The sequence below is a fragment of the Cyanistes caeruleus genome, chromosome 1 (genome assembly GCF_971803275.1).
Source record: "Cyanistes caeruleus chromosome 1, bCyaCae1.hap1.1, whole genome shotgun sequence".
Taxonomy (NCBI): domain Eukaryota; kingdom Metazoa; phylum Chordata; class Aves; order Passeriformes; family Paridae; genus Cyanistes; species Cyanistes caeruleus.
In genome coordinates, this window is record NC_141701.1 from 85,208,647 (window position 1) to 85,234,485 (window position 25,839).

The 25,839-nt window shown below is 34.7% G+C and overlaps 1 protein-coding gene across 2 annotated transcripts in view; it reads left to right on the top strand.

Annotated features, from left to right (window-relative positions):
- Window positions 1-25,839, top strand: part of EXOC2 (exocyst complex component 2) — a 125,301-nt gene that overhangs the window by 74,412 nt on the left and 25,050 nt on the right. For both annotated transcript variants that reach the window (XM_086900208.1, XM_023919773.2), the window contains 8 exons: window positions 447-568; window positions 4,019-4,080; window positions 6,296-6,376; window positions 7,325-7,384; window positions 8,260-8,321; window positions 8,799-8,865; window positions 10,791-10,907; window positions 14,765-14,906. In XM_086900208.1, coding sequence (XP_086756334.1) covers window positions 447-568; window positions 4,019-4,080; window positions 6,296-6,376; window positions 7,325-7,384; window positions 8,260-8,321; window positions 8,799-8,865; window positions 10,791-10,907; window positions 14,765-14,906 — 713 coding nt within the window. The remainder of the gene's footprint in view (window positions 1-446; window positions 569-4,018; window positions 4,081-6,295; window positions 6,377-7,324; window positions 7,385-8,259; window positions 8,322-8,798; window positions 8,866-10,790; window positions 10,908-14,764; window positions 14,907-25,839) is intronic.

A 25,839-nucleotide genomic window follows, 5' to 3' on the forward strand; every position in this document is an offset into this window, starting at 1 on the left:
CACATCACCATTTTCTGGCAGCTAAATCACTGTTACTGTCTTCATGCAATCTAAAAACACCTCAGAAACCCAGTTGTGATCTTGTATTTGGCCGAGGCATTCATCTAAAAACAAAACAAAACAAAAAAAAGTTGCTTTTACTCCTAAAAGATTATTCTTGGATCATAGGACAGGAGATCACATAGGGAAGTGCAAGGAGACAGTAGAAAAAGGTGGAATGTTGTTGTGATGACATTATTGTAATCTTAGAGAAAAATAAGTCTGCATTTACAATTTTATTTAAATAAATAATCTTCTCAGAATGGGATAATTTGTTTTCAAAGACACACTGAGAATGGAGTTGTTATATTTATATATGCAGAAAATGTCTGAAAACTTCAATGTAGTCACATCAGCTTAAAAAGCCTTCAGATTTACACCTCCATCTAACTTTTTTTGTTTTCCAGGCTTAGTTCTGAATCTCTTACTGCACTTGAGATACCCAATGACATGCTTCAGATCATCCAAGACCTTATTCTGGACCTTCGTGTACGTTGCATTATCGTGACCTTACAGCACACAGCTGAAGGTAATAGAAGGCCACAGGTCCTTGCTCACTGGCATTCTTTGTGCCCCCTAATTAGGCCAAACCATGGTTTGATAGATAACCTGTAATAAATTACACATGTTGTAGTGGTAGTGGACTTCTCTTATTCTGTAGTCTCTCACAAGACTCACTCATATACTTTATTTTTCTGCCAGAAATAAGTTATAAGTATTTTCTTCTCTCAGTCTAATAAATAGAGCAGGTTAGACTTGTTTCTTTTGGGTTGAGACAGTTCTACAGTGCAAGTCATTATTTCATGATGCAGCTTTTCCATGTTGGAAATAAAATTTCTTTTCTTTCTTAAGGTTTTCTATAACATGAAGAATTAAATAAGTATTATCCCACCCCCAAAGACAAAAAAAAAAGCAAAAAAAAAAACCCAATCCACAGCCCTTTATAAAGTATTTTAGTTGTGTAGTTTCCAGGGCTTTTTACTAACATTGTCATCCCCAGGGTTTCCTGCTGTGTACACAACTTTTGCCATAAATGTCTGGATTGTGAAGGCCAGTAACACATTCTCTAAATCTAATGTGACTCTATGCCATCAGAGGCCATTCTTGCTGTCTTGTATTCAACTCTGAAACTTAAATTTCAGTGACATAGATCTCCTTGATATAAATGTCTCTCCTAAGATTAGGGCAGATTGATCTACTAATTCTCTTAGCAGGGCTGTGGGTTTTTTTTCCAAAAGACTACTTAACCTCAATGATAAGAAAAATTAGGGCTTTTTAATATTATAATTCAGTCACTTTTAGTATTTAACATACGATTTTATACAGGCTCAGTTTTAGTCTAAGCTTAAGTATGCCAAGCATAGGTGGCTATATCAAGCAAGTTTTTTAACTTCTGGTAACAACAAATCATTAGTTATCGATGGTTTGTTTGTTACAATATTGATATGAATTGCATTCTTGGCTCTTGTTTTATTAATCCCATTTCACAATTAACATTCTTCTGTGTTAATATCAAGCAGGGTGGCTGAATAAGTTCATATATTGTCTTGTCTCCTTCAAACTCTATAAAGTATTATCACTGTTTCAGATTTCACATAAAATATGAGAAAGTCTTTTTTTGCTTTTCATCCCTTAGCACCATTGAGTTCAATTGTTTTTTTCTTGATGGCGTAAGAGATTTTTTTCTTTTAATTGTGACATGAGGATAGTCTTATTTGACTTACTTATTCCTCTGTCTAGGAACTGTGAGTGATTCCTCACATGTCCTGCTGTTTTAAAGGATGGAAGTGTTTAGCTCTCAACTGCTTTCTTGACAGTCCTCAGCTTATCCAATCTCTTGAGTTACCTACCAGTTCTTTGTTAGGATGCAGAGTTTCTGCTCTGCATGTTCTGATTGCTGCCTACACATTCTGTGTAGGAAAAACTCTTGCAGTACTCTGCATCTTAGTTTTTAATACAAATAATTAATACTTTTCTTTCTTGAATCAAGAGAAAGCAGATCCCTAGAGATCCTGGTATGTGTTATTGACTGGATAATGTAGCTCTCATTTGTCTAGCCATAACAGCAGCCGCTGCTTCCATTCCCTATCAGTGAAGCAGTTCTCTGTTGGCTGTAGCATCAAACAGGAGGAAAGATGCCTGCTGGTATCCTAACTCTCATTATATGCTGTTGCATTGCATACCTTGTCTATGGGCTTTTTTTTTTTTTTTTTTTTTTTGTGGTTCTGCCTACTAAAGAAAATTACATTTCTGGAATATATTTAAAATAGTGGGGATTTTTTTCTGCACCAGGTTAATTGGGCCCTTGAAAAAACTCTGTTGTTGGAGAACAAGTGAAAGAACAGGTAATGGATATTCTCATGGAGCTATGTAAATGTATCTCAGAAGTAGCTATATCTGCAATACTTAAGTCCAAAAGGCTCCTCCTGGACTGGAATTTCACCTCTCTAATATCTCTGAAGTATGAGTAAAGTGCTGATATAAACTTCAGTCTCATCTCTTGCTGTATGTTGTAAGGTGGTAAAGGCATTCAGATGTAGTTATATTCAGATGTAGTTAAAATATTCAGATGTAGTTGAAATATTCATTAGGGCACTTTAGCTTTTCAAATACGATAAACCTGCCCACACACAGGTGTTTTTTTTTGTTGTCTTTTGATAAGCACTGTATGCACACACTGGCCCTGAGAGCAGTCTGTTCTTTCCCTCCCATATGTGGTGACTGGTCATAAAGGTCATGAAAGAGAAATTATGTGAACACCAGACTAGACAGGGAGTTTACATGAATGCATTTGACTGGAATTTGATCATCAGTGAAGTATGAGAAAGAAACTTGGTGGATTTTATATTTGTATTAGCTAAGAGCAGAATGCAAAAGTGAGCAGCCACAAAAACATGTAAAGGCTGACCAGGACAATCTAAACCCTTAGGAGAATATCAGTTGAATTAAGTAGGAAAGTGAAGAGAGTAATTATTCTACACAATCCCTTAATGCCTTTTATCCTCACTGAGCCTATACTTCCATGAGAGTTGCAGAGTGTGACACTATAACTAAGCTTCTTAATTTAGCTTCAGAAAGCTCTAAGATTTTGAAGATACCTTTAAGCATGCATTGGTTATCCTATTTTCTTGGATTTTTAGAAGAGAGGGTAATTCACTGAAATTTTTGTATATTGAAAAGGGAGTTTCATGATGTGCAGGCACTTTTGATGAACCATTTCTTTGTGGGAAAATGGTATGTCAAAGCCCCACAAACTGCACACAGTTCATCTCTGTTCTGTTTACACTTCAGTTAAGCCCAAAACACAGTGATGATGCACAATGCATGCCATCCATAGAGGAACTGTGTTTTTAGAGTGCAGAAGTTTTGTATTCACATCCCAATAAATAGTTAAGCCTGTATAAGTTGGCACCTTCTGGGTAGTGAAAGAGTGCTTTTTACATATGCATTCGTGTACTTTGTAAGAAAATCTAGCACTATGGATCCTTGACCCTGAGGGGGGACCCTGTGCCTCTTGTATAGCTCTGAATATGAATTATATGCTGTCCCTTCTGTCTTTGCTAAAATGCTAGGCAGTTGTTCTTTAATTTTTAATTGGGAGCTAGAGCGTTATAGACTAGTTCTTAGTTGGATTATTATATATTTCGATTAAAAATTTACAAAATAAAAACAAACCTTTGCAATATTCCTTTAATTCTAAGCTTTCCAGTAAACGATGTGCTTCATGCAAGTCCTGCCATGTATCATAGATGTGCTTCTGTGTGGTGTCAACAGCACACCATGTGCGAGTTCCATTCTTAGTCATTTGAGAGTATTGAACGCTTTGAAGCTTGTAGTGCTATTTGCTTGTATGCCTAGTCATTGCAGTTCCAGTGTCTGTGGTTTCTTTTCAAGTTCAAGAAGTTTTTAATAATTAAAATTTATACCTTCTCTCTCCACCCATCCCATCCCATGTTTTCCCCATTACTCTGTCCTGCAGATATAAAGAGATTAGCTGAAAAGGAGGACTGGGTTGTTGACAACGAAGGTTTGACATCATTGGTGGGTATGCTTTGTGTCTTGTAGGCACTTTCTTTGTTGGACTTTTTTCTTTCTTTTGCAAGTCTAATGAAAGTGATTTCTATATTCTCCAAAATTTAAATTGCTTTGGACTTTTTCTGTGTGTGCATACTGGTGTCTGTAGTTTTATTAAAATACGAAAATATAGGAAGCTAATTTTTTTTTTAATTGTTTGAATGGTTACCTCTTTGAATAGTTTACTGGAGTAAAAAGTCACACTTAAGGTTGCAAGGTCAGTTCACATCAAAATGCTTCATAACTTAGTAGGCATACTACCATGGAACTGGTCTGTAACTAAATAATAGGTCACTTACATGTTATAATGAGAAATTGAACTGAAAAGCAACTAATTTAGGAGATTGCCTACATGCAAACAACCAGTGACTTGAAACCAAATTCAGATAAATTAGTGAGATGCTTTCTGGAAATAAACAGTAATGAGTAATGCCTAAAACACAGCAAGCACGTTGTAGGTGACTTAAATACAATCTGCGAAAGCAGAAAAGGCCTGTGGGAGGGAGAGTTGCTTTGTGTATGTTATCTAAGGGAATGCTCCACTTTTTTAGTTCTTCTTATTTGCTTCTATAAATACATGTTGGAAGTTGAGTAGGAGGACATTAAGCAGTCACAATATGCATACTGTAGGAAGGAGTGTTGTTGTCAATTGTAGTACTATAACCAGATTCACAGCTTCTGGTCTTGATTTCAGTTGCTGCTGCCATGGGCAAGTCCCTTCTCTATTTTTCACTATGTTCATCTGCTGAATAAAGCTGGGGGAAGGTTGTCCCACAGAAATGTTTTTTCTTTATGCTTGTGCTGGAGCCTAACCTATCTTTATTAAAAAACTGCTTAAGTCATTTTTGTGCTTAGAAATCACCTATCTATTCCATCTATACTGTACTTCACTAGATAGCTTTGAGGCCATGGTTGAAACATGCCAAATTTTAATGGTGGAAATTGACTGTGTTTTGCCATAGCAAGATTGTTTACCTACTAAAGCAGAGTTCATTGAGCAATTTGCTCATTAGAGCAAATGTTAACCAGTATAAAAAAGGGCCAGGCAGTCTCTTTGCAGACATTTTAGGCTTGGGGTAGAAAAGGTAGGAAAGGTTGAAGACCCCTTTAGCATTTATATTCCAGGTAAAAGATACAGTGAAATACAGAAGCAGCTTTTCTCAGCTTCAAATATCCAAAGAATCACATATCTAAACACCTTTCCTCTCCTGAGATGTGGTGTTTTATAGTGTGGAAGCAAAAACCCAAGAGCAGCAATTTACTGCTGCCCTTCTTCTTTTAGAGGGATCCAAAACTACTAGATACAGATTGTCTTAGTGGCTTTTTTCATGATTTTCAATTTGCTGAGTGAGCATCAGTTTCCCAATCCACCTCCACCATTTACAGAAATAAAAATTATTCCTAAACCTGAAGTTGATAGCATGCCATAAACTATCTATTGAATGAAAAGCAAGTTTACAGGACTTAAAAACTTGTTTGTCCGCTTCTTTGACCCAAATCCAGTAAGATGATGTCTCTCTCTTCTGTAGCAGTGACTGTTTGATGTTGCCATGCACAACAGGCTCCTGCCCAATACCACCAGATAGATGCATCAAAAAAATATAGTGTGACTTATCAGGGAAGAGAGAAACATAAGGAAAAAGTGACTAATGACTGCTGTGGATTTGTTTGCCCCTTCAGGACGAGATTGATATGTGTTATCCAGACACACTCATATTTCAGGTTTGGAAACCTGAAGGTACCAACAGCCCCTCAAACCATCTTTTGTTCAATTTAAAACAAGCTTCAGCCTGATTTTCTTAGAAACCTTTTGCTGAAATACAGAAATGCAGAAATATTGGACATCCCAGGTGAAATTCTATCCCAGCTTGGATCAAGGAGTGGAGGAGGGAGTGCCAACTCATATGAGGCTGTTTGGTACAAAAATCTGTCATTCAGATAAAAGAATGTACATTGATCTATGATAATAATTCTGTAGATAACTTGCATACAAAAGCGCATCACTATGAAAGGCTCCTCTGGTAATACATGAAGTGTGATTTTTTTTTTTTTTTCCCCCTCCTACCCCTTATTTGGGATAATTTGGAAATAAAGAGCTTACTGTACACTTTAAGTTTTTATATATTTGGGTAGTATATATTTAATGTGCTTATTTACAGCTAACAACTTGTTTGACTTTCAGCCATCCCAGTTTGAACAGTGCATTATTCATTCCTTGCAATCTCTTAAAACTGTGTTGGACTGCAAACCTGGAGAAGCCAGTGTAAGTTTTGATTATATTTTCATTTTTGTTCTTCTTCTTAAACCAAATAGAAATCTTTATGAAAATGATATTCAGAGAATGATCCAAGGATATAACTTTGCTTTTAATTTTTTTCCTTGTATACCTTTTCACTTGTGCTAGCTTTTAGACTTCTGTTTGTGCTTGATTTGTTAAGGGTAATTTGTGTTTATGGAGTGGATGGAACCTGTATTTAAATCCTTAAAACTGTTCTTCTGGAAAAAAATTGCTACTCATGTAATTTTCAGATAGCAGTAGACATTACATCTAAAATAAAAAAGGGAGAGACCAGTCCTAGAAGTTGCTCTTCATTTGGTGTTAGATCCAAATTCCTGAAGAACTCAAATTCAATTTTTTGTGCCCATCTACTCAGTACCCTGAGGCCCTGATTGATTGAAACATTGATGTTTTCTTTCAGGTTTCAGTGTTCTACAGGAGTTTAACACTTTTCCAAACTCCCTTGGGCCCTATGTATAGATATTGTTTCTCTCTCCTCATTTACATTAAATTACATCTTTCTGACTATCTTGTCTATTTTCTTAATGAACAATATTCAAAAGAGTCTGCAGTGAATTCTGCAAACCTGCATGATGAATCCTTCTTTTTAGGACACAAAGACCTTGAAATACCCTGGCAGCTTTTTCTGCAATTCCATTAGCCAACAATGACACATACCACATGTACTAGAACTTCCTTCCTTTTACAATGTTACCTCCTCATGCTTGTCAAACTGTTTACTGGGACTTGTATTGTTTCTCCCATTTTTAGTATGAAGATAAAATGAAATTGATCCGTAAGAAAATGGTGTCCTAGCAGCCATTCCTTTAATTGTGTCATCTCTTTAGAGATAACTTACTCAGGCCTTCCGTGAGAATAAGGCCATGTGAAGTTATTCCTTTGAATACTGAAATAATATGCTTGCATCCTCAGGTTTTTCAGCAGCAGAAAACACAGGAGGATGTGTGCCAGCTAAGCATTGGGATCATGCAGGTAACTTGAGCACTTTGAAATACGAAATTGTCAACACAAGTGACAATCAAAAAAGTATGTGTTGTACTTTACCCACCTTCCAAAGGTAGCTTAAGTTGGTGACTGTGTTATTCTTCTGGTACACTCTGGGATACGGAGAAATGTTTGACTTTAAAAGCAGTTGAGCTTACTAGCTCAATCCAGTGATGGCAATTCCTCAGAGAGTAAGTGACATATTCAAGTATTTTACTGAATGTGATTGTTCAAGATTTTACTGACAATTGATAGTTCTTGAGTGGATGCCATCTAACATCTATATACTGCAGTGAGCGGAGAAGTGCTGATTTTCATCAGCTGAGGATCTGTCTTTTAATTTTTCTAGCAGAAAACAGTGTTCTTTGTAACAAAGTCTGATTTTTTTTAATTGATTTGAAATTAGGTAATAGCATTCCTTGGGGTTTTGAACCATTTTAATAGTCTCCCTGAACAAGAAATCATGAGCCAAAATAACAAAAGGATTATAGTGAGGCTTCTGCTATTTTTACTTGGGATCCACTGTTCAGATTGAGCACACAAAAACTGTTAACCATGCTATTCATCAGATTATCACTGCATAATTTTACACTTGCATCATGAAAATTATTTATCAGGATTAAAAATTACTGTGTTTTCCTACAAGTAAACTATGATGCATGCAAAACAGAAAATACACATTCAAAAGTTATAACTAAACAGCTTTTATGTAGGGTTTAAGACAAAATAAGGTGTTGATTGCTTTTATTGAGTGTAGTAAAAGTGAATTTGAAAACTTTTTTAGTTCTGGCAGAAAATTTAGATCCTTATTTAGATCTTAAAAAAAAATAACTTAAACATTTAGATGCTTTATTATTTCCTAGGGCTTTATAGATTGTTTGGAACAATTGAGCACCAAACCTGATGGTGACATAGATACATCACAGTAAGTAAAAAAATAAGATTTATGTGTAATATTCTCCAATTGTGTGTGCAAGTCTTACATTTCAGAGGGGGTGTGATTTTATCCCTTCTGTATTTCATATTTCTTGTGAATACTTTTGCCTGGGAATAGTGATGCTTTGAAATAATAGCAGGTACTTTTTATGTCAACATGTTATGTGGCATCATGTAATAAAGATCATACAAGGTATTTACTATTACATTGCTTACACCATTTTATTCAGTTGTGTGCTGTTGAAGCAGATGTGTTGGTTTTGACATGACTTTACATGGAATCAGTTGTACTTGTCACTATGCAACATCCAGTCACGGTGAAACATCCTCTGCCCTTCTTTGTTGTCTCTAAGGGGGGTTTGAAACAGGATTGCATTTAATTGCTGTTGATTTGAATCCACCATGTATCAAATAACCAAAAGCACTATACTTCTCTATATACTTACTTTTCAAACAATATTCCTAGTCTTTCAGTTGATGTTTCGTCTCCAGATTTGTTTGGAAGCATTCATGAAGAATCGAGTCTTTCTTCAGTAAGTTTGACTTGTATATCTAAAAGCTGATGTGAAAATGCTTCTCAAAGAATGTGTCTCTTTTTTGTTGTTGCAATATTGCAAATAATGTTTATTTTGTTTTCTTTTTTCATAGAGAACAATTTTCTGTATTCTGTAGGCATTTCTCTTGTTGTAAGCACTGATTTTTATGGTATCTTAGTGTACCATGTTAACTCATGAAAGTGGTTTTTGAAAGCAGGTCCTCAGAAACTAAAATGGCATCACAGAAATCAGTGAAAATAGCACTGGTGTTAAGTCAGCTGAGGATTTGACTTGATTTATGACCTTGTTTCAGATTAGAATCAGTCTGATTATTAGTTACTTTTTAAAACCCACAAAGATACAGATATTCAGTAATACAGTTTCTGCCAGAAAATTTACTTAAAATAAATGCTGGTTTAAATGCTGGTTGTTTGTTTGGCTTGTTTGATTTTGGGTTTTTAGGAAGTTGGAAAAACATTTCTAATATTCTTGACACTTCAGTTAATGTACTTTCTTCCACTTAAGCAGCGGATGAAAAAATGTCTTGTAGTTTACCTGCAAGAAACCTACTGAGAACCTCTTGTGAAATTAGTATTACTTAGTACAGGTTTTAAATATTGTCAGAAGCCCGGCTTTGCCTAATTAACAGGAGCAATAAGCTTTTCTGCTACAATAAAGAATCACAGATGGCCAGATTGGGGCAAGTTTCTGAATTGTAGACTATAAAACTAGTTATTTCTTTCATTTTATTATTGCAAGACATAGATTTGATAATAATTGTTGACTTCTGGCTGGGGCTTCTTCCTTTTTGTCAGAGGTGCAAACACTTAAAAAAAAAAAACAAATCATGATTTCAAGCAATGTCTGGCTTCCATGGTTCCATGGTATAATTTCCTTATGTAAATTATAAGATATTTTGTGTTGTCTTTCTTGAATGAGAACAGAGAAAGTGAGTGATTGGAGTAAGATTGGTCACTGTATTTTTTAAATTCTCATTTTTCGAATAGTCTGCGTACTGCCTGATTATAACATAAAGTAGAAGGCAACTCTCAGTCCTACTCATAGTATTACTGAAATACAAAACTGACAGGAGTTCTGGGTCTGAAAACCAGTACCATTTTTAATCAGATCAGTGCTGTTATGGCAACTTTACTGTCAGATAGTTTTGTTTTCAAAATATATTCTCAGTTAATTTTTAACTTTCAACTGAGGTAGAAAAATAGTTTGAAATAAAAAGGAGAGGAGAAGAGGGAAGACCCAATCTACTTAAATAGTAGTTCTGTCTTTTTTGGTTCTTCGTTTGGAAACTATATCTTATTATATCAAGATCAAGGAAAGCCAGTTGTGGTATCTCAACTCCAGAATGTTATTTTTCTCCCTTGTAATTAAAAAAGTCATTGAAGTACAGACATAAGTTATAACCAGTTAGTATTTACTCAAACTGCTGAAATTATATAATGTAGTTCAGAGCCTTCTTGTATTTTAGAGTTGGTGAATACATTTGTTCAGTATCTGCTTCCCTTGTGTTAGCCAGCTTCATGGAAAAGTGAAGATGATCTTCAGTTGATTTTATGATGGTCATAATTCTTAGTATATTTCTTGAAACAAAGTAAAATCCAGAAACAGCTTCCTGGAAAGCTGTCCAAACCTAATTTTTGTAAAGAATTCTTAACCACAGTTCTGTATTAGTCACAACTATTCCAATGAATGCTCTGGATCCTATAAGAAGCATCATGTTCAATCATCATACCTGATATTCATTAAGTTCATAGTAGTTTATCAACAGAATAAACTTTAATTCATTTATGAGAATGTTTATTATGCACAGAGAGTCAGTAAAATACTCTATATAAATTTACAGTGTTACAGTGCTGATACTTCTTTTTTCAACTGTTATGCTCTTTTCTTCTCTTAATTTTTAGGAGCAGAGACTTTTAATTGCACTCAGTAATTGCCGTTACCTGGAACGTCATACCTTCCTAAATATAGCTGAACATTTTGAGAAACACGGCTTCCAAGGTGTTGATAAAATAACTCAAGTAAGTAAGAGCACTGGAATGAAGCATCATTGCTTGAAGATTGTTATTTGGTTTATTTTCTGTGAAAAGTAGGTGCAAGTGTCCAAATATCCAAAATGACTCCTGCGTGAGCCTTCCACAAATGGGTGGGACTCCAAGCATTAGGTGGACACAACAACAACAAGGATATGGTTCTTTGTGTTCATACAGGGCTTAAGTAGCTGGTATAGAAAATGTGAGCTCTTGTTCAGGACTTGTGTATTCAATGGCAGAGCTTATCAGATTTCTTAGTAACGCTGTAAAGCTGATGTCACTGTGTTCTCTCAATGCAGAGAGTAAAAGATTGTTATCTCAGGAATATACTTGATAAATTATTTCATCTGGAAATCTGCATTACTGATAGCTCTTGTTCATAAACTAGTTCATGGTTTTTTTGTTGTGTTTTGGGGGATGTTTTGTTGTTTTTTCTTTTTCAAAGAACGAAAATGTCAAAGTGGGTGGCAGTAGCTGTCTCATTTTCCTGCCTTTTTGTAAAGATTAATCACTTCTTATGAGAAATGTTGTGACTTAATCCTTAGGACCATAAAGCTAGTTTATTTACAGAAATATTTGTTGGTTGGAAGTAAAATGTTATCTTTTCCAGTACAGAGTACAGTATTTCACTCAAGCTGATTGCTCAACTATGTAGTACATCCTTAGTCCCAGTATGCCTGAATGTTGCTTGAATTTCTACAGCCTAAGTAGTTTTGAATAGTATTTGAAGGGGATTGCTATGATTTATATGGTTAGTACAATATAGAAAATTACTCTGGATATTGACATTTTTTGCTACTGAGAGTTGAGCCCAGTGCAGTTAGAAGCAGCTAAGACATCTGTTATGTATGAGTTCAACACCCTGCCTTGCACAGCCACATCAAAGTATTGCCACTAAAAGTTTGGTACTTTTATAAATTACCAAATTCAGATGTTGAAGTGATACATTGATTTCCAATGTGCATTAACCCTTTGAAAACTCTGACTTGTGCAATACTGCATGTATGGGACACATCAATGGGTAACGCCAGCTGGGCAGATTAGGATAATTAGTCATCATAAGACAGCAGTTTTTGAGCACTTTATTAATTTTAAATGAGGATGGAAACTCACTGATGTTTAGAGCAGTGGGTTGATTGTTTCAGTTTTTTGGTCTGTCACCTAAACTTGTGGATGTTTTAAATTTATTTAAGTATTAGATTAAAAAGTTGTAATAAAGAACTGGCAATTTTTTTTAAAGATTTTTTTAAAAGTCTGAAGCTACATTATACTTTTCAATTCTGTCAGCTTTAGAAATTTAATTTTAAAGTGAAGTTGGTAGTGTGTTTTAGTAAAAACTATCTGTTCTTACACTAGGTTGGTTTTTTTAAAGTTGCCTTTGTTAGTAGGGAAATCATTATTATCTAATATTTCGAAGTACAGAAATTATAAACGGTAACAAAGAACATTTCCTTACATTCTATATGGTTATTTCAATTTTTTTCTTAGTGTGACAAATACAAAATTATGTAAAGCAGACGAACATTACACTTGGCTTTTAGCACATGCTACCTTGGCACGTATTCATGACTCATTCTTCTCTGTGGAGATTCTTTAATTCAACTTACTATCAGTTTTGTCAATTAAGAAGCAAAAAAAGAGATATATTCCATAAAATTCATCCAGCTTATTGATTAAGCTTCTGAATAAAATTTTTTCCACAGTTTCCACAGTTCTGATAATTAGATAATGTCAAAAGATAGAGGCTCAAAATGGCTTTAAGAATTGAAAACTCTAGTCACAGGGATGTTCATAGCAGAAATATAACAGTGTGAGAATTGTATATTTTTATAAGCATTCAGCCCACTTGAGGATCAGGAAAATGGGTATACACAGTGGATGTTAAGGACTTCTCTGCTTCCTTTCCCCAATCCTGGGCTCAAAATTACTTTTGGATTGTTCATTCTTTCTTGTAATCTTTCCACCAGTTGAAAAACCAGGTTACCACTATCTTAATTTGTGTTGAACTTGAAACAAGTTTAAAAGACCTTGTCTGAAACAAAAAAAAAAACCTGTATTGAATGTGCAGATGGTCTTCTGTACTGAATGACTGCAAAAGTGGAAGGTGGAATTACTTAATTCTAAAACACTTTGCTGAGGAACATTGAAGCAGTTGTTTCACAGATTCTTTGAGTGGATGCAGGGACTTTGCACTCACACTTACTTTTCCTACTAGTTCAAAGCTAAATGGGAATGGTCTAAGGGTTGTTATTCTCCCTAATCATAAGACATTGAAGTGAAAAATGTCTTGAAACCTGCGTAAGAGAAAAAAAGAGCGAGATTTCTGTACTTTTTAAAACGTGTTCATAGTTTTTAAAATAGACAGTCATGTAGAAGGAAAAGAGGAAGAAAATAGCCTTGATCTTCTTATGCCTTATAGAAAGCTTTCCTTTGGGATAGAGATCCTCTTGTGATGAATCAAAGATCCATCACCTAGAAAAGCAGGAAAGTTGTGGTGTTTCTTGTTTCTGAGCACCACCTTCAACATCCCAACTTTCCTAACATCAGCTTTGACCTCAACAACAACTGTTTTCACATACACTTGTGATCTCCTGAAAGCTTCTCTGCTTCTGTTCCTGACTCAAATATTGCAGTTGCTTTTTCTCTTCATTTAACAATGTAGGCATAACAGTAGAGCACAATCTAGAGACATCCCTCTAGTGAATAAGGTTCAACCCTTATTCTACAGTTTGCAGTGTTAAATCCTTAGAAAGGAATGATAAGGAGTCTTTTCTTTTGCTGAATTCCTAGTCTGATCTAAAGACCTATTTTTAAAGCAGACCTCATTTTTAAACCCCTTTACTTCTGGAAATTATTATTCATATATACATGTATGTGTGCCTTTTTTCCCCTAATTGTTGAAGAAAATGAACACTAGTTATAAGCTTCATTTTTTGTGTTTATAAAGGTAAATACATTTCAGCAGAAATCATGTGAGATTTTGATCTTAATTTAATTTTATTTGCATTTAGCATCCATTACTATGTTTAGATACTGGTGTTCTACTTCAAAATTTTGTGATACTCATTGTGTTATAGAATCCTTGTAGAAGCTGTAATTACAGGGGGTGCCTATGTTTAATAAAAAGCCTTGTATATAATTTAAAGTTGTGCAGATACAGTGAACAAACTGTCCATGTTCCCTTAGCTTTCAGTGTAGATAAGTTGTGTGAATTACAAAAAAATGCATGGAGAGCTGTTAAAGAGAAGATTGCTGCAGGTGTTAATGAGCTTTAGCTTCTGCTTCTGTTGTACAGAGATTTGTTGAAATAGAGAGGGGAAGTTCATAGGTTCAGTTTCAGAAGACAGAGACTTCTAAATAAATAATGTATTTTTTTAAATATAGTGAAAAATTGTAAAATTAAAATTGATAAATCTTAAGTATTACACAAAAATCTTCATGTTTAAAGATGGAAATTTTTCTGGGTGTATTTTAAAGCATTCACAAAATGCAGTTGTTTACTTTGCAAGATAAAGACCTCCTGATGTGCAGGAAAAAAAAAAATCATGCCAGTAGGCAGCTACTGAATGATCTGCCTGCTTAGGCATTCCTTGTATTTTTCACAAAAAATTCTATTGCTGAATACAATCAGGAAAAAAAATTATACTGGGTAGGATGGACACATAATATGGAAGTTCTTAAGTTTTTATGTATGTAATTACGAATTGAAATGTGTCAGTAATCACTGCTTTTTGCTGAAATTAAAGACGACATGAGGAATTTTTTAGGGGTATGTGATTAAATTCTTTTCGTTAATGACTATTTACTATGTTCTTTCTCTTTTCTTTTTTTGTTTAATTTTTTAGGTTAGTATGGAATCCTTGAAAGAGCTGGATCAAAGACTCTTTGAAATGTACATTGAATTCAAGGCAGATCCAATAGTTGGGTCATTAGAACCTGGCATTTATGCAGGATATTTTGATTGGAAAGATTGTCTCGTTCCAACAGGTAAATATCTGCTTATTAAACTCAAATGATTTTAACAGTGATTGATAGGAGCTAAAATATACTGTACAATTAAAAACTTTTTTCTAGTCTGTGTTTTTAACTTTTGACATGTTCTCATTATGAGTTCTTTCTCACAGACTTTACTTAATTCCTAAATCATTTTTCAAATACCCCCAAATGATTAAAGCTGCTTTCATTATTGATAATCTCTTTAATACTTGTTTTTTGTGATTATTTTGCTTCATTGCTTATATATAATAGAAAGAATTATAAAAGCCATCTTTGCTATTTTCTTATGAAATTCATTGAGGTAGTTTGGGATATTTTCCAATAGAATCTGACTACTTTGATAATAGATGTAATTACAGTTCTCAAAAGGTAAAATTATGAGAAAATGCATATTATAACAGTAGTTCAGCAAAGAATGTTAAACCATCGCAGGGCAGGTATAAGGTGTTTTAAATGACTGAGATGTTAGTCATTATTTAGATGCTTTAATATCCTCTGTTTTGAGGGAGCATAATATATAAATGAATCTGCCTTTTTTCTTTTTGCAGTAGTGAATATTGTGCACAAATAGGTCCTTTGAACATGTAATTTGTCCTGTGTAAAATGGATACATTTAAATTCCTCACGACATGAATGTCTGGTTAATGCCAAGTAGAAATTAGTTGCAATGACATAGTACATGGCATTTGGAAGGTGATCTTGTCCTAATCAATTTGTACATTCGTGTTTTGATTTTTTTCAGAGAGTTGTTAGTAAAAATTCTGTGGTACTTAAAAATTGGGTATAGAGGCAGTTACAAGAGGCACACTGGTAATCTGTGAATCAAGAGCTGCAGGTGCTTGTTTGCTCAAAAGCAAAAGGATTTTAGAGTTTATTACTTTAGACAAAAGTGTCTCTTCTATCTCTTGTTACTACTTTTGTGCTCAGAATATACACTGTGATACAACATACTGTGGAAATAACTTAGATACTCATCTTGCATGTTCAAAAGCGTGTCTGAACAATACATAACTTGTCATCATATTTGAAGTATGTTTTCACTTGGCACATTTGGATTCCCACAAGCTAACCAAGACAAAGATATTGTGTCAGCTTTTTATGTGCTCATTTCTTGATCTCTAGTGCATTGGCATCTGCTTACTAGGCTCACATTGCCTTTAGGATTATTCTATAGTCTTTTCTTTGTTTAAAGGGAGTATTACATTTCTGATACAGGTGGGCCTTAGCCTTCCTGTTGTCCAGTTCATTATTAGTTTAACATTCTCTGTAAATTTGTGGCAAAAATTAAAATGAAGACAGTGAATATTGGAGATACCTCTTCAGGATTACATATGATAGTGTTGGCCAATTCAAAATAGTAGAAAAGTTGTCTGGATTTTTTTTGTTAAACCCCAAGTTAGACATATTAAAAAAGAACATATAGACACTTCTGTGCTTTTCCACCCTGATGATTAATTACCTTTCTGATTAATTAACCTCTCCAAATGTACTCAGTTGACTACTGGTGTAAAAGTATTATGATTTAACATCAACCAGCAACTAAGCATCACACAGCCAGTCTGTCACTCCTCTCCTGCCCTGGTGTGATGAGGAAAAATCAGAAGGGTAAAAGTAAAAAAAAAAATATGTGTTGAGGTAAGGACAGTTTAATAATTGAAACAAAATAATAATAATAAATTTTAATGAAAAGGAAAATGCCAAAGTGGCAAATAAACCACAGGGAAGAAGAAAGAAAAACAAGTGATGCAAATGAAAAACAGTCACTCACCACTAAGTGACCAATGCCCAGCCCATCACCAGGCAGCTTTCCCCCTAGTTTATATCCTGAGCATGACATCATATGGTATGGAATATCCTTTGGCCAGTCAGGGAAAGCTGCCCAGCAGTCTCTTCTCAGATTCTCATGGATCCCCACCCACTCGTTGGCAGGGCAGCATGAGAAACTGGATTTAGTGTAAGCATTGCCCAGCAGCACCTGAATCGTGGATGTGTTATCAACATTATTCTCATGCTAAATACAGTACTATACAAGACACTAGGAAGAAGATTGACTCTATCCCAGCCAAAACCCAGACAAAGAGTAGCTTTGAGGACCTTTGGTTTGCTTGATTACAGCAATGATTCAATGACCCTGGAAATATTTGGTGCTCTGAAGATAAAATTAGTAAGTGATTAATAAGTCACCTACCTCTTCATGAAGGTAGTAGAGCTTAATTTTTGAAAAAGATTAGATGATAAAAGCTTCTTTGTGGAGTAAATGAGAATCAAACTTCTTCCAGTATTCAATCAAAAAAAAGATCATCCAAGAGCCATATAATTGATTTTTTTTCAATAAACTGCAGTTCACAAGCAGCTTTTAAATTGTACACGAAGATTTTAATTCAGAAAATCTACTCAATACATAATCTAAGCAATGCAGTTAATACTGGAGTAGACATGCTATCTTTTTTATTTTCCTCTTAGAAAAACCCAAAACAAACAAAGCTCTATGTTACACTTAATCTCCAACAGCATTGAAAAATACCTACTTTATTAAACTGAAATAGCATACATATGACTGAGAGTGGGTTTAATTTGAGTCAAACACCGTTTGCTCAAGGATTTGTTAAAGAGTGACATACTGATTTTTTAAGAAACATTGTATATTGGAAGTTATTATCTGTTTTGTTATCTTTATGTCTGCAAAATGTAAATATTTGATTTCTTTCATTTGCCTGGTTTGGATCTTGACTTTCATAGCCTTAATTTTAAAAAACAGGCAAAAAAAATTAATGGCAGGGCAAACCTGCTATTTGGGCCTGTTGAGTTCCTGAGTGGTGCTGTCAGTGATGTGCAGTGCTGTGTGTGTGTATAAAACTGTATGATTGCCAGAACGTTAGAGTTTGGCATTCAGTTTTTTTCTGTGTGATGTTTCTGCATTAGCTTTCAAATAGTACTAATGATGATAATAAAAAGGTGAATTTTGACAAGAACAGTTCTTTTTCTGAAGGGAAAGAGGAGGTCGAAACATCAACTTGCCCATATTTAAAAGATATGGTAAAATGCAAATAACTGCCCTGGTTCAGTCTGAAACTTTCAAGCATCCCATCTGGCCACTGAAAATCTGACCAGAATTTGGGGCATATTGATACCATGATACATCTTTTGCAAAGAACATTTTTGAAAATGTGCATATGAAAACACTCATGATTTGGTTAGGAATAAGATTAAGAATTTTCTGGTGGTGAATTTTCTGTCCTGTCCAGAACTTCAAGACTACAGCTGTTTCCAAACAAGAAAGGTGCAGAAGCCACCTATCTAGACTATTGGAAGTAATGGTTTTGGGTAGATGGAATTATTCAGGAGAAGGATGCTAATGCTGAGAAAGGAAATAATGTAACTGGCAAGAGAGGGAGAGACTGGAACAAAAAGCTTGTGATGAAGACTGGCATCAAGTAAGGAATGGAGGTGGAGCAAGGTGGGAAGCTGGGACTGAATGAGCAAGTTAAAAACATAAATCAGGGTAGGATTTAGAAATTAAATTTAATTTAATTAATCCATTTTTATTTAGAAATATAAATGGATTGCATGGGATTATTCAAACAAGAGACAGGCTAGAAGTGCAAATAAAAGGACAGAGAAATCTGATACTCACTAGGCAAGCGAGTTTACCAGACACTGCTGTGTAATTAAAGAAATCCCCTCAATCTTGCACTTTCATACTCTAGGGATAACAGCCTATTAATATTGCTGCTTACTTTCTTTGCACAGCTTACAGAAGTTACGTATGAATTACTGTATACTTGGAGTAGCACTACAGGCAATGCTATATATATGAAATACCACTTGGTAGCACAGCAATAGCCTAAATGTTCTGCCTTGACAGTTTTATCAATGTTGTTTCTTTTTGAGAATCAAGGCTTCAAAAGTCAAGGTTGACATCATCAGCAAAAGGAATCAAATCCACATAAATTCCTTGTACAGAAATTTCATGTATTTATTGCCAATATTGTTGTTGAGCCATGTAGACCAATGCAGTAAGACAATTTTCTGTTTTCCAGTCTGTTTTTTTGTTTGGTTTCTTTTCCATATCAGTAAAAGTTATGCACAAAGAAAAACTACACAAATGCAATACTTCATAATTCCATCTTTAAATAATATTTTTTCCCACTTGACTTGCTTCATAAAATGACAGCTGATTTGGAAGTACAAATGTTTTTTATATCAAGTGGAACTGATACAGGCAAAAATCTATCCTGAGCTGTTAAAGAATTTGAGAAGTGAGTGAAGCATAATCTGGGTGGGGAAAAAAGGTGCAGGTAGGTTTCTATCCACAGAGTTTTCTGTGTCATGTAAGTAATTCACTTAAGTGTTTCTGCCTTTATCTTTAAAACAGCTTCTTTGAATCCTGTCAGTTTGAACATTCATGGTTAATTTGACTAGCTAAAATCTTGTAAGTTATAGAACATTCAGAAAAGTGTTATCCAAAAACCTTGACACTATTTATCATTGGCAGCTCTGCAGACATCTGGCTGTAAGTACTGGGGACAATTTCTTGCATCATAAAATTCATAGGAAAATACAAGAGTGAGAATAACTGTATTAAATGAACAGTTCTGAAGAATTTAGAATAAAATTAAGAGGCCTACCTTTTGAGCAAGCTTTGAAAAATATGTACTATTCAAGTGTGGTACCCTGTTTCTGTCAGTGTGGAAGAAGCTTATGCCTTTCTCATTTAGGCAGTTGTCCTATGATTATCAGATATTTCCTTATACATATGCTTTTTGTTAGTTTTAAATATAAAAAAGGGTAAATTGTTTGCATGGAGCAAATTTTCATTTAGCCTACGTGCGAAAACTTTTACTGTTTATTTTTTCAACATGCATGCACTTTTCAGTATGTAAGATCTGAATGTCAGAACTTGTACACAAAGTGATTTTGTTTGGCTCTTTATTTTGATCTAAGGTGTGACTACCGGTGTTAGAAGGCAGTTTTATTAACTTAATTAGATTTATTGTTAATAAATAACTCATTTAAGTTTTCACTTTAATTTCAATGTAGACTTTAGAATCTTTACAAGACAGACTTCAATTTTAACATGCAGCAGCAGTGAAATGTAGTTTAGTTCTTTTGTCTTGTTTGAAGCATTGTTCTAATTTATTCTACATTATTAAGATAATTAAAAGAGATGAAAGGAACAATAGGAAACATAGTGTTAATCAGTCGCCAGGTATGTGTTTAGATTGGTTTTTGTGTATATTGGTCAATCTGATAGTTTAACATACAGGGGGGTTTTTTTGTTCCTATTCATACATCTCTTTTTTGGCAGTAAATTGTGGAGGTTTGTGTATTTTTGCTTTCTAGTTTAAAAAGCATAAGTTATGTCTTAGTCGTGTGACAAAATTAAGCAGCTTTTTTATTTATATTTTTACATGGTTTATTTGATATTAAAAAATTGATCTTTTTTGTTTTGCAAGGCTGTTGACTTTTGGAGAGTGGATGAGGTGGTTGCTCTGAATTGGGATAGAGAAGATTTCTGTGCATTAATATTTTTGTAATATAAGCAAAGGTAGTTGTACTATGTGGGCATTCAGTCTTTTAGATTATTAATATGAGCTTTTGCATGCAAATGTCAAAGTACTTTTCATAATATGGCAAGTTTGATTATATTTAATTTGTTTACATACGCAATTACTGTATTAATTTCTGTAAGACTGTAGTATGTGAGGATTTGTTTACCACACAAAAGGTTGATGTTCATTTCTTTTCCTGAACAATTCAGATAATGGTGATATCTCTTCATAACTTACTTTTGAGATGCTGGCTGCATCACTCAGCAGCATTCACTTAGATTTCACAAGCATACAGATTTTCGGCTGCTATTCTAACAATCTTTTTTTAAATCTGTATCTTCTGTGTTTCACCTGTTTTGTCAGATATGGGGGTGTGGGGGGGGGGACTGTAGTATTTAAAATTTCACATTGCTTTGAAAGTTTTTGGGATTTTGCACTTTCAACTGAAAGGTGATTGTGGTTTTTAGATATTCATTCTGTACTTGGCAGAAAGCGAATATAGCCAAGTTATATCTGAATTTCTTCTTTGGTGTGTTAAGAGATCATTGTTTGAAACACTTCAAATATAAGAAATGCCTCTATCACAGTAAAAGATTAAGTGCGTCAGATCTGCTAAATCAGATTTTTTTATACTTGTCACATCTTTTTATCTGTTATTTGTCTAATTTAATAATCTTATAAAAAACTTCTAATGGCAATAGCCTGATGAAAAGGTACTCAACAGTTAAAAATTAAATATCAAAAGGCATATTTAATTTGTACTTACGCAGTGACATACTTGTCAACCCTAACTTTTCTTCTTTTGTTTAATTTGGGGCACTAGCACCCTGCTTACATGAAAGATGACAAGTGCATTTACATCTTAAAAACATTTGGATATAGTACAAATCATTTTCTTTTTCTTTCTTTCTTTTTTTTTTATTTTTTGTTAGAAATAAGCAATTACTTTTTGACTGAAATGTGCAAAATAGTTTTGTTTGAAATCGCTGTAACCCTTTAGATTTCTCCTAACCGTTTAAAAGGATAGCTTCAGAATTATCTTAGTTACATATGGTAGATGATTTTGAACTCCAGCAGGCCTCAATCTGTTGATGTCCTCTCTTTAGGAATTGTCTGAAGTTTTATGCTTTAGGATGGCCAAATTCTGGTATTTTCATGCAGGAATAGAATGTGCCATGTTACGTGAACAGGAAGAAAACAACGTTTTGCAGGTCTGTTGCTTATGTTAAGGGGAAAAAATCTTCTGTACTGGCAAATGAAATTGCTAAAGGACCTGTAATTTTGGGGGGTTTTGTTACAAAATGCTAGTAGTTTATTTATGACATAACAGGATTCTTATACACAGCAGTCTTTAAATAGTCCAATTAAAATATGCTGGTTTTCATTCAAGCTAACTGCTCTTGCAACGTACATTAGTAAATTGATGTTTTGTGCTTCTGGTAAGGAAATACCAACTATATAACAATCAAATTTGCATTAGGTTGAGTTGAAATCATTCATCCTTATATGACCCATTCAATCAGCAAGTGTAACAATCCATGCATTGAATGACTACAGTTCATGCATTTGTTTAACTGCATGTAATTCTTCACAGAGTAGAATCATGTACTAAAATTGTAAAGTCAGGGGCCCTCATATTGTAGCCCTGCCATTTTTTTGTAAAAAACTAATTTGCTGCTTGAAACATAAGTACAAATTTCAGTGCATGTGTCAAAATACCTTCATTTGTGTAATTTCATTTTAACTTGAAATTATTTTTCAATTTCACTTTGAGGCATTTAGGTTTCAATCTATTTCTCACTTCTGACAACACTGTATTTTCATATTATATTTGTGTCTGAATTAAAAATTTTAAAGATTATTCTAGCTGGTGAAATGGAATGCATGTTGTCCTTGTGAGAGATGAGAACAGAGGAAGGCAATGGCCCTTCAGCTTCCTGTAGTTTCTGCCGACACATTGCCTTTAATTTCTGGCTATTTTAGCAATCCCATTAGAAACCATCCTGGATAGACATCACATTTTCCACTTGCTACATACTAAGTTGCACTTGTATGTTGACTTTATTAGATATCTTCTTATGCTTCTCCAACTTCTTGCATGCAAGATTTTCTGCTGCTAATTTTGATTCAAGTTTTTGTTGCCTGGTCTCATCAGCCTTTAGACTTCACATGTACAAGTATTCAGTAGAGTTTATCTGCATCTTATCTGATTTATACCTTATGCTTCCTCTTGGTTTTCACATGTCCTCCCTCCCTCACAATTCTGATTTATGACATTTTCTGCTATTAAGCCTACCAGTAGTTGTTTACTAGCCTGCTACCCATCACTCTTCCAGCTTCTTTTGGGTTTTACCTATCAAACTTCTTGCTAGGATACCTTACAGCATTTCTGTCTCATGTGTCTGTGTCTTGCTAAAGACTGTTAAACTCCGAAAACATTTTGACTTCAGTATTTTTTCATTAAAAGTTGGGAAACCTGCATTATTCTCAAACTATAAAATTAAATGGTCAGCAAATATGAAAATTTACTGGTTAAGCAAGATGTATTTTTAAAAGGGAAATAACGTATTTGAGAAAAGCACCTGTCTTGTTTGAAAAGTTGGAAGACCTAAACCAGACATCATTTGTATTGCTTTAGGGATGGGAAAAGCATGTGTGTAAAATCCTTCTATCTCTAAAATGAAGTCTTGCAGTGATTCCTTGGTTCAGATGGCAGTTTAGTCTTGTAGCTTGAGAATTGTATCTGCTTATGTGCCTGTTCTAACTGATGGTATGACAAATCACTCTAATACCTGAATGAGATAATAGTTTCTGCAACTTCAGAGGATTTACTTACCAGGCATGTCTGACAGCTCTGAAGTCTCCTCTGTTGTCTAGCCAGTTGTAGGAACTTGTATGATACTTGTCATCATTTCAGCATTTTCTTGTTTATATAGTCAGCCTCTGTGAGGACATGTGTTAATGTCAACAACCTTTCTTTTGTTTTGTTTTTCATTCTGTTACGGGGAGACCTAAAAATTTTTTAGCCCCTCAGGCATACTCTCTGAGAAACACTTTAGATCTTCTAATATCATTTAGTATTTTTATGGCTGTCTTTGGTAATAGGATCTAATCCCTGCATTGTTCAAAGCAGAAAGCTAATTGGAGATTGGAATTGATAATGCATAGAGGAGAAAGGGCAAGCATTTCTTCCCCCCTCTTCCAGCACTCATTATTTACAAGCATGAATGAGGGTATATCCACACAAGTTTTGTACTGTCTCAACCCTTTCAATAAAAGTAATAATAAATTGTGTTATCAATAAAACAATACTCCATGGTCTAACTTGTTGGCACAGTGAATGCTTTCATATTTCTGTTGCATTTGATCGGCACAAATGGCATCCTTATGTTTCCTGATTTACTGAATTCTTTGGGTGCCCCAATATTATGGAATGATGCAGGGGATAGTTTTGGAGCACAGGCAGATTGGGTTTGCAGGTTAGATAACTGAGCAGAAATGAATGGATGGAAGTGTGTGAGAGTAAGAACTCAGTGGGGTTGGTTCAGATGGGTTTGGAAGCCAGAACCAAAGACTAGGGAGGTGAGGGAGGTATGAGAAGATCATACACCAAAAAGCTTAGAACTCCAAGTCAATAGTCACTATTACTATTACTTGGTTTTATTTCATTACTAGTTGGGTTATGAGCCAAAATAAATTCAAACCTTGGCTGTGAATGAGGTGTTTGAGTGAGCTGTGTTAGACTTTAATTGTTATTCTTAGAAACCAGATTTTTTATTATCTTGGTAATACTCAAGGTAGTTTCCGTGGCAATCTTTAACAAACTGAGGTGTAATGAAAACTAGTGGAGTGGGCAGAGTAAGTCACATGAAAAGTAAAATTGCCTGTAGTCCCAAACTATTAGCTGTTCTGGAGTCCCTAGTTAGGCTTTTTAGCTTGGATTTATTCTCTTCCTTCAAAGATTTATTTCCACAGGTGTGCTAATTTTAGGGACTTCTTCTCTCAGAATATGCAGTTGAGTAGTGTTAGCTGCCAAAAGATCTTGTGACTGCTCTCTTCTTCTACCCAGAACTGTTTCCAAGTCACTCTGGCAACCTTTACCCAGATCATACTCAGGTCACTGTCACAGTTTCAGAAGGCAGCCTTATAGGAACCCTATAAGATCAAGAAGCATTTACAGGTCATGATTAATATTTGTGAAATGCAATTGTGTTGCTGTTACCTATTCATAGGTTAATGTGGCTCAAATTTAAGCTTGATCTGTAGAAGAGGTTGGTTTGCTGGTGTTTGTAGTCAGAGATTTGTGTGCGATATTTAGATGGAGAGTCCCAAGTTAAAACTTTGGTATTGGTCCAGATAAACTCATCTGCATCAAAATTACCAGACTTTTCTGTGCCTTGACTTTTCATCCCATGTACCTGCCTTTGTAGTTCCTATAATTCACACTGTTATGCTTAGAGAATGGTTTTGTCTTATTAACCTTTAGCATGCAGGTAGTCATTAGAAACAATCTGTAACAGTGAGTGATCTCCCCTGATAAAGGTGCTTAGTGTCTTGTGGTGGAGATTCTTCAAGGGCCATATAAAATACAACATTATACTACCTCCTGTGCAGATGCAGAAAATCATCTTAAAACATCTAGAATTTGCCCCACGCAGCTCAGCAGCTCAGTCCAATAACCTTGATGCTCTTACTGAACCCACTGGTCAGTTCACATTCTTGGTTATGGTTTGAACTTTTGCCTAAGGGGTCCATGGTCAAGCATAAAACAATACTGATTTTAAGATGAAAGGGGAACAGTAAAAACTATTATTTCCTAAACCCTGAAAGTGTGCAGTAGTTAAAGATGCTATCAGATTTAACATTTTAAAAACACTGATGAAAACTGAGTCTCCAAAATGAGCCTTGTCACTGGACAGACCTGCAGAGTTCTACTAGCACAGTGGGAAAATAGCTGTCTCCTCAGTACTTCGTAACACTTTCTGCCCAGGGTTGTGTGCATGTTTTTAAGTTAAAAATTCTAGTGTAACAAAAAGCCTTAGCTCTCTATGCAAAATTTCTATATAAAATTCAGCCTGGAGCATATTCCTTCAGTAGCCAAGTTATCAAGCCCTTGAACTCATACTTTTTAAGTGGGAAAATATGATCGGCTTCTAACAGTACAGCAGATCCATTGTAATAAAAAACATTTCATTAGCTTAAAATTTCTTTATACAATGAATAGCAATTTAAATTTAATGAAACACTTAAACTTTATGGATGTGTGGATGAAATTAGTGTTGGGTTTGTTCAGCAGTTGAAGTAATTCAAAAATATTAAAAGCCTTTGCTTTGAACTGTGAAAATCTTAAGCTTTCCAGTTATTGTGGGTCA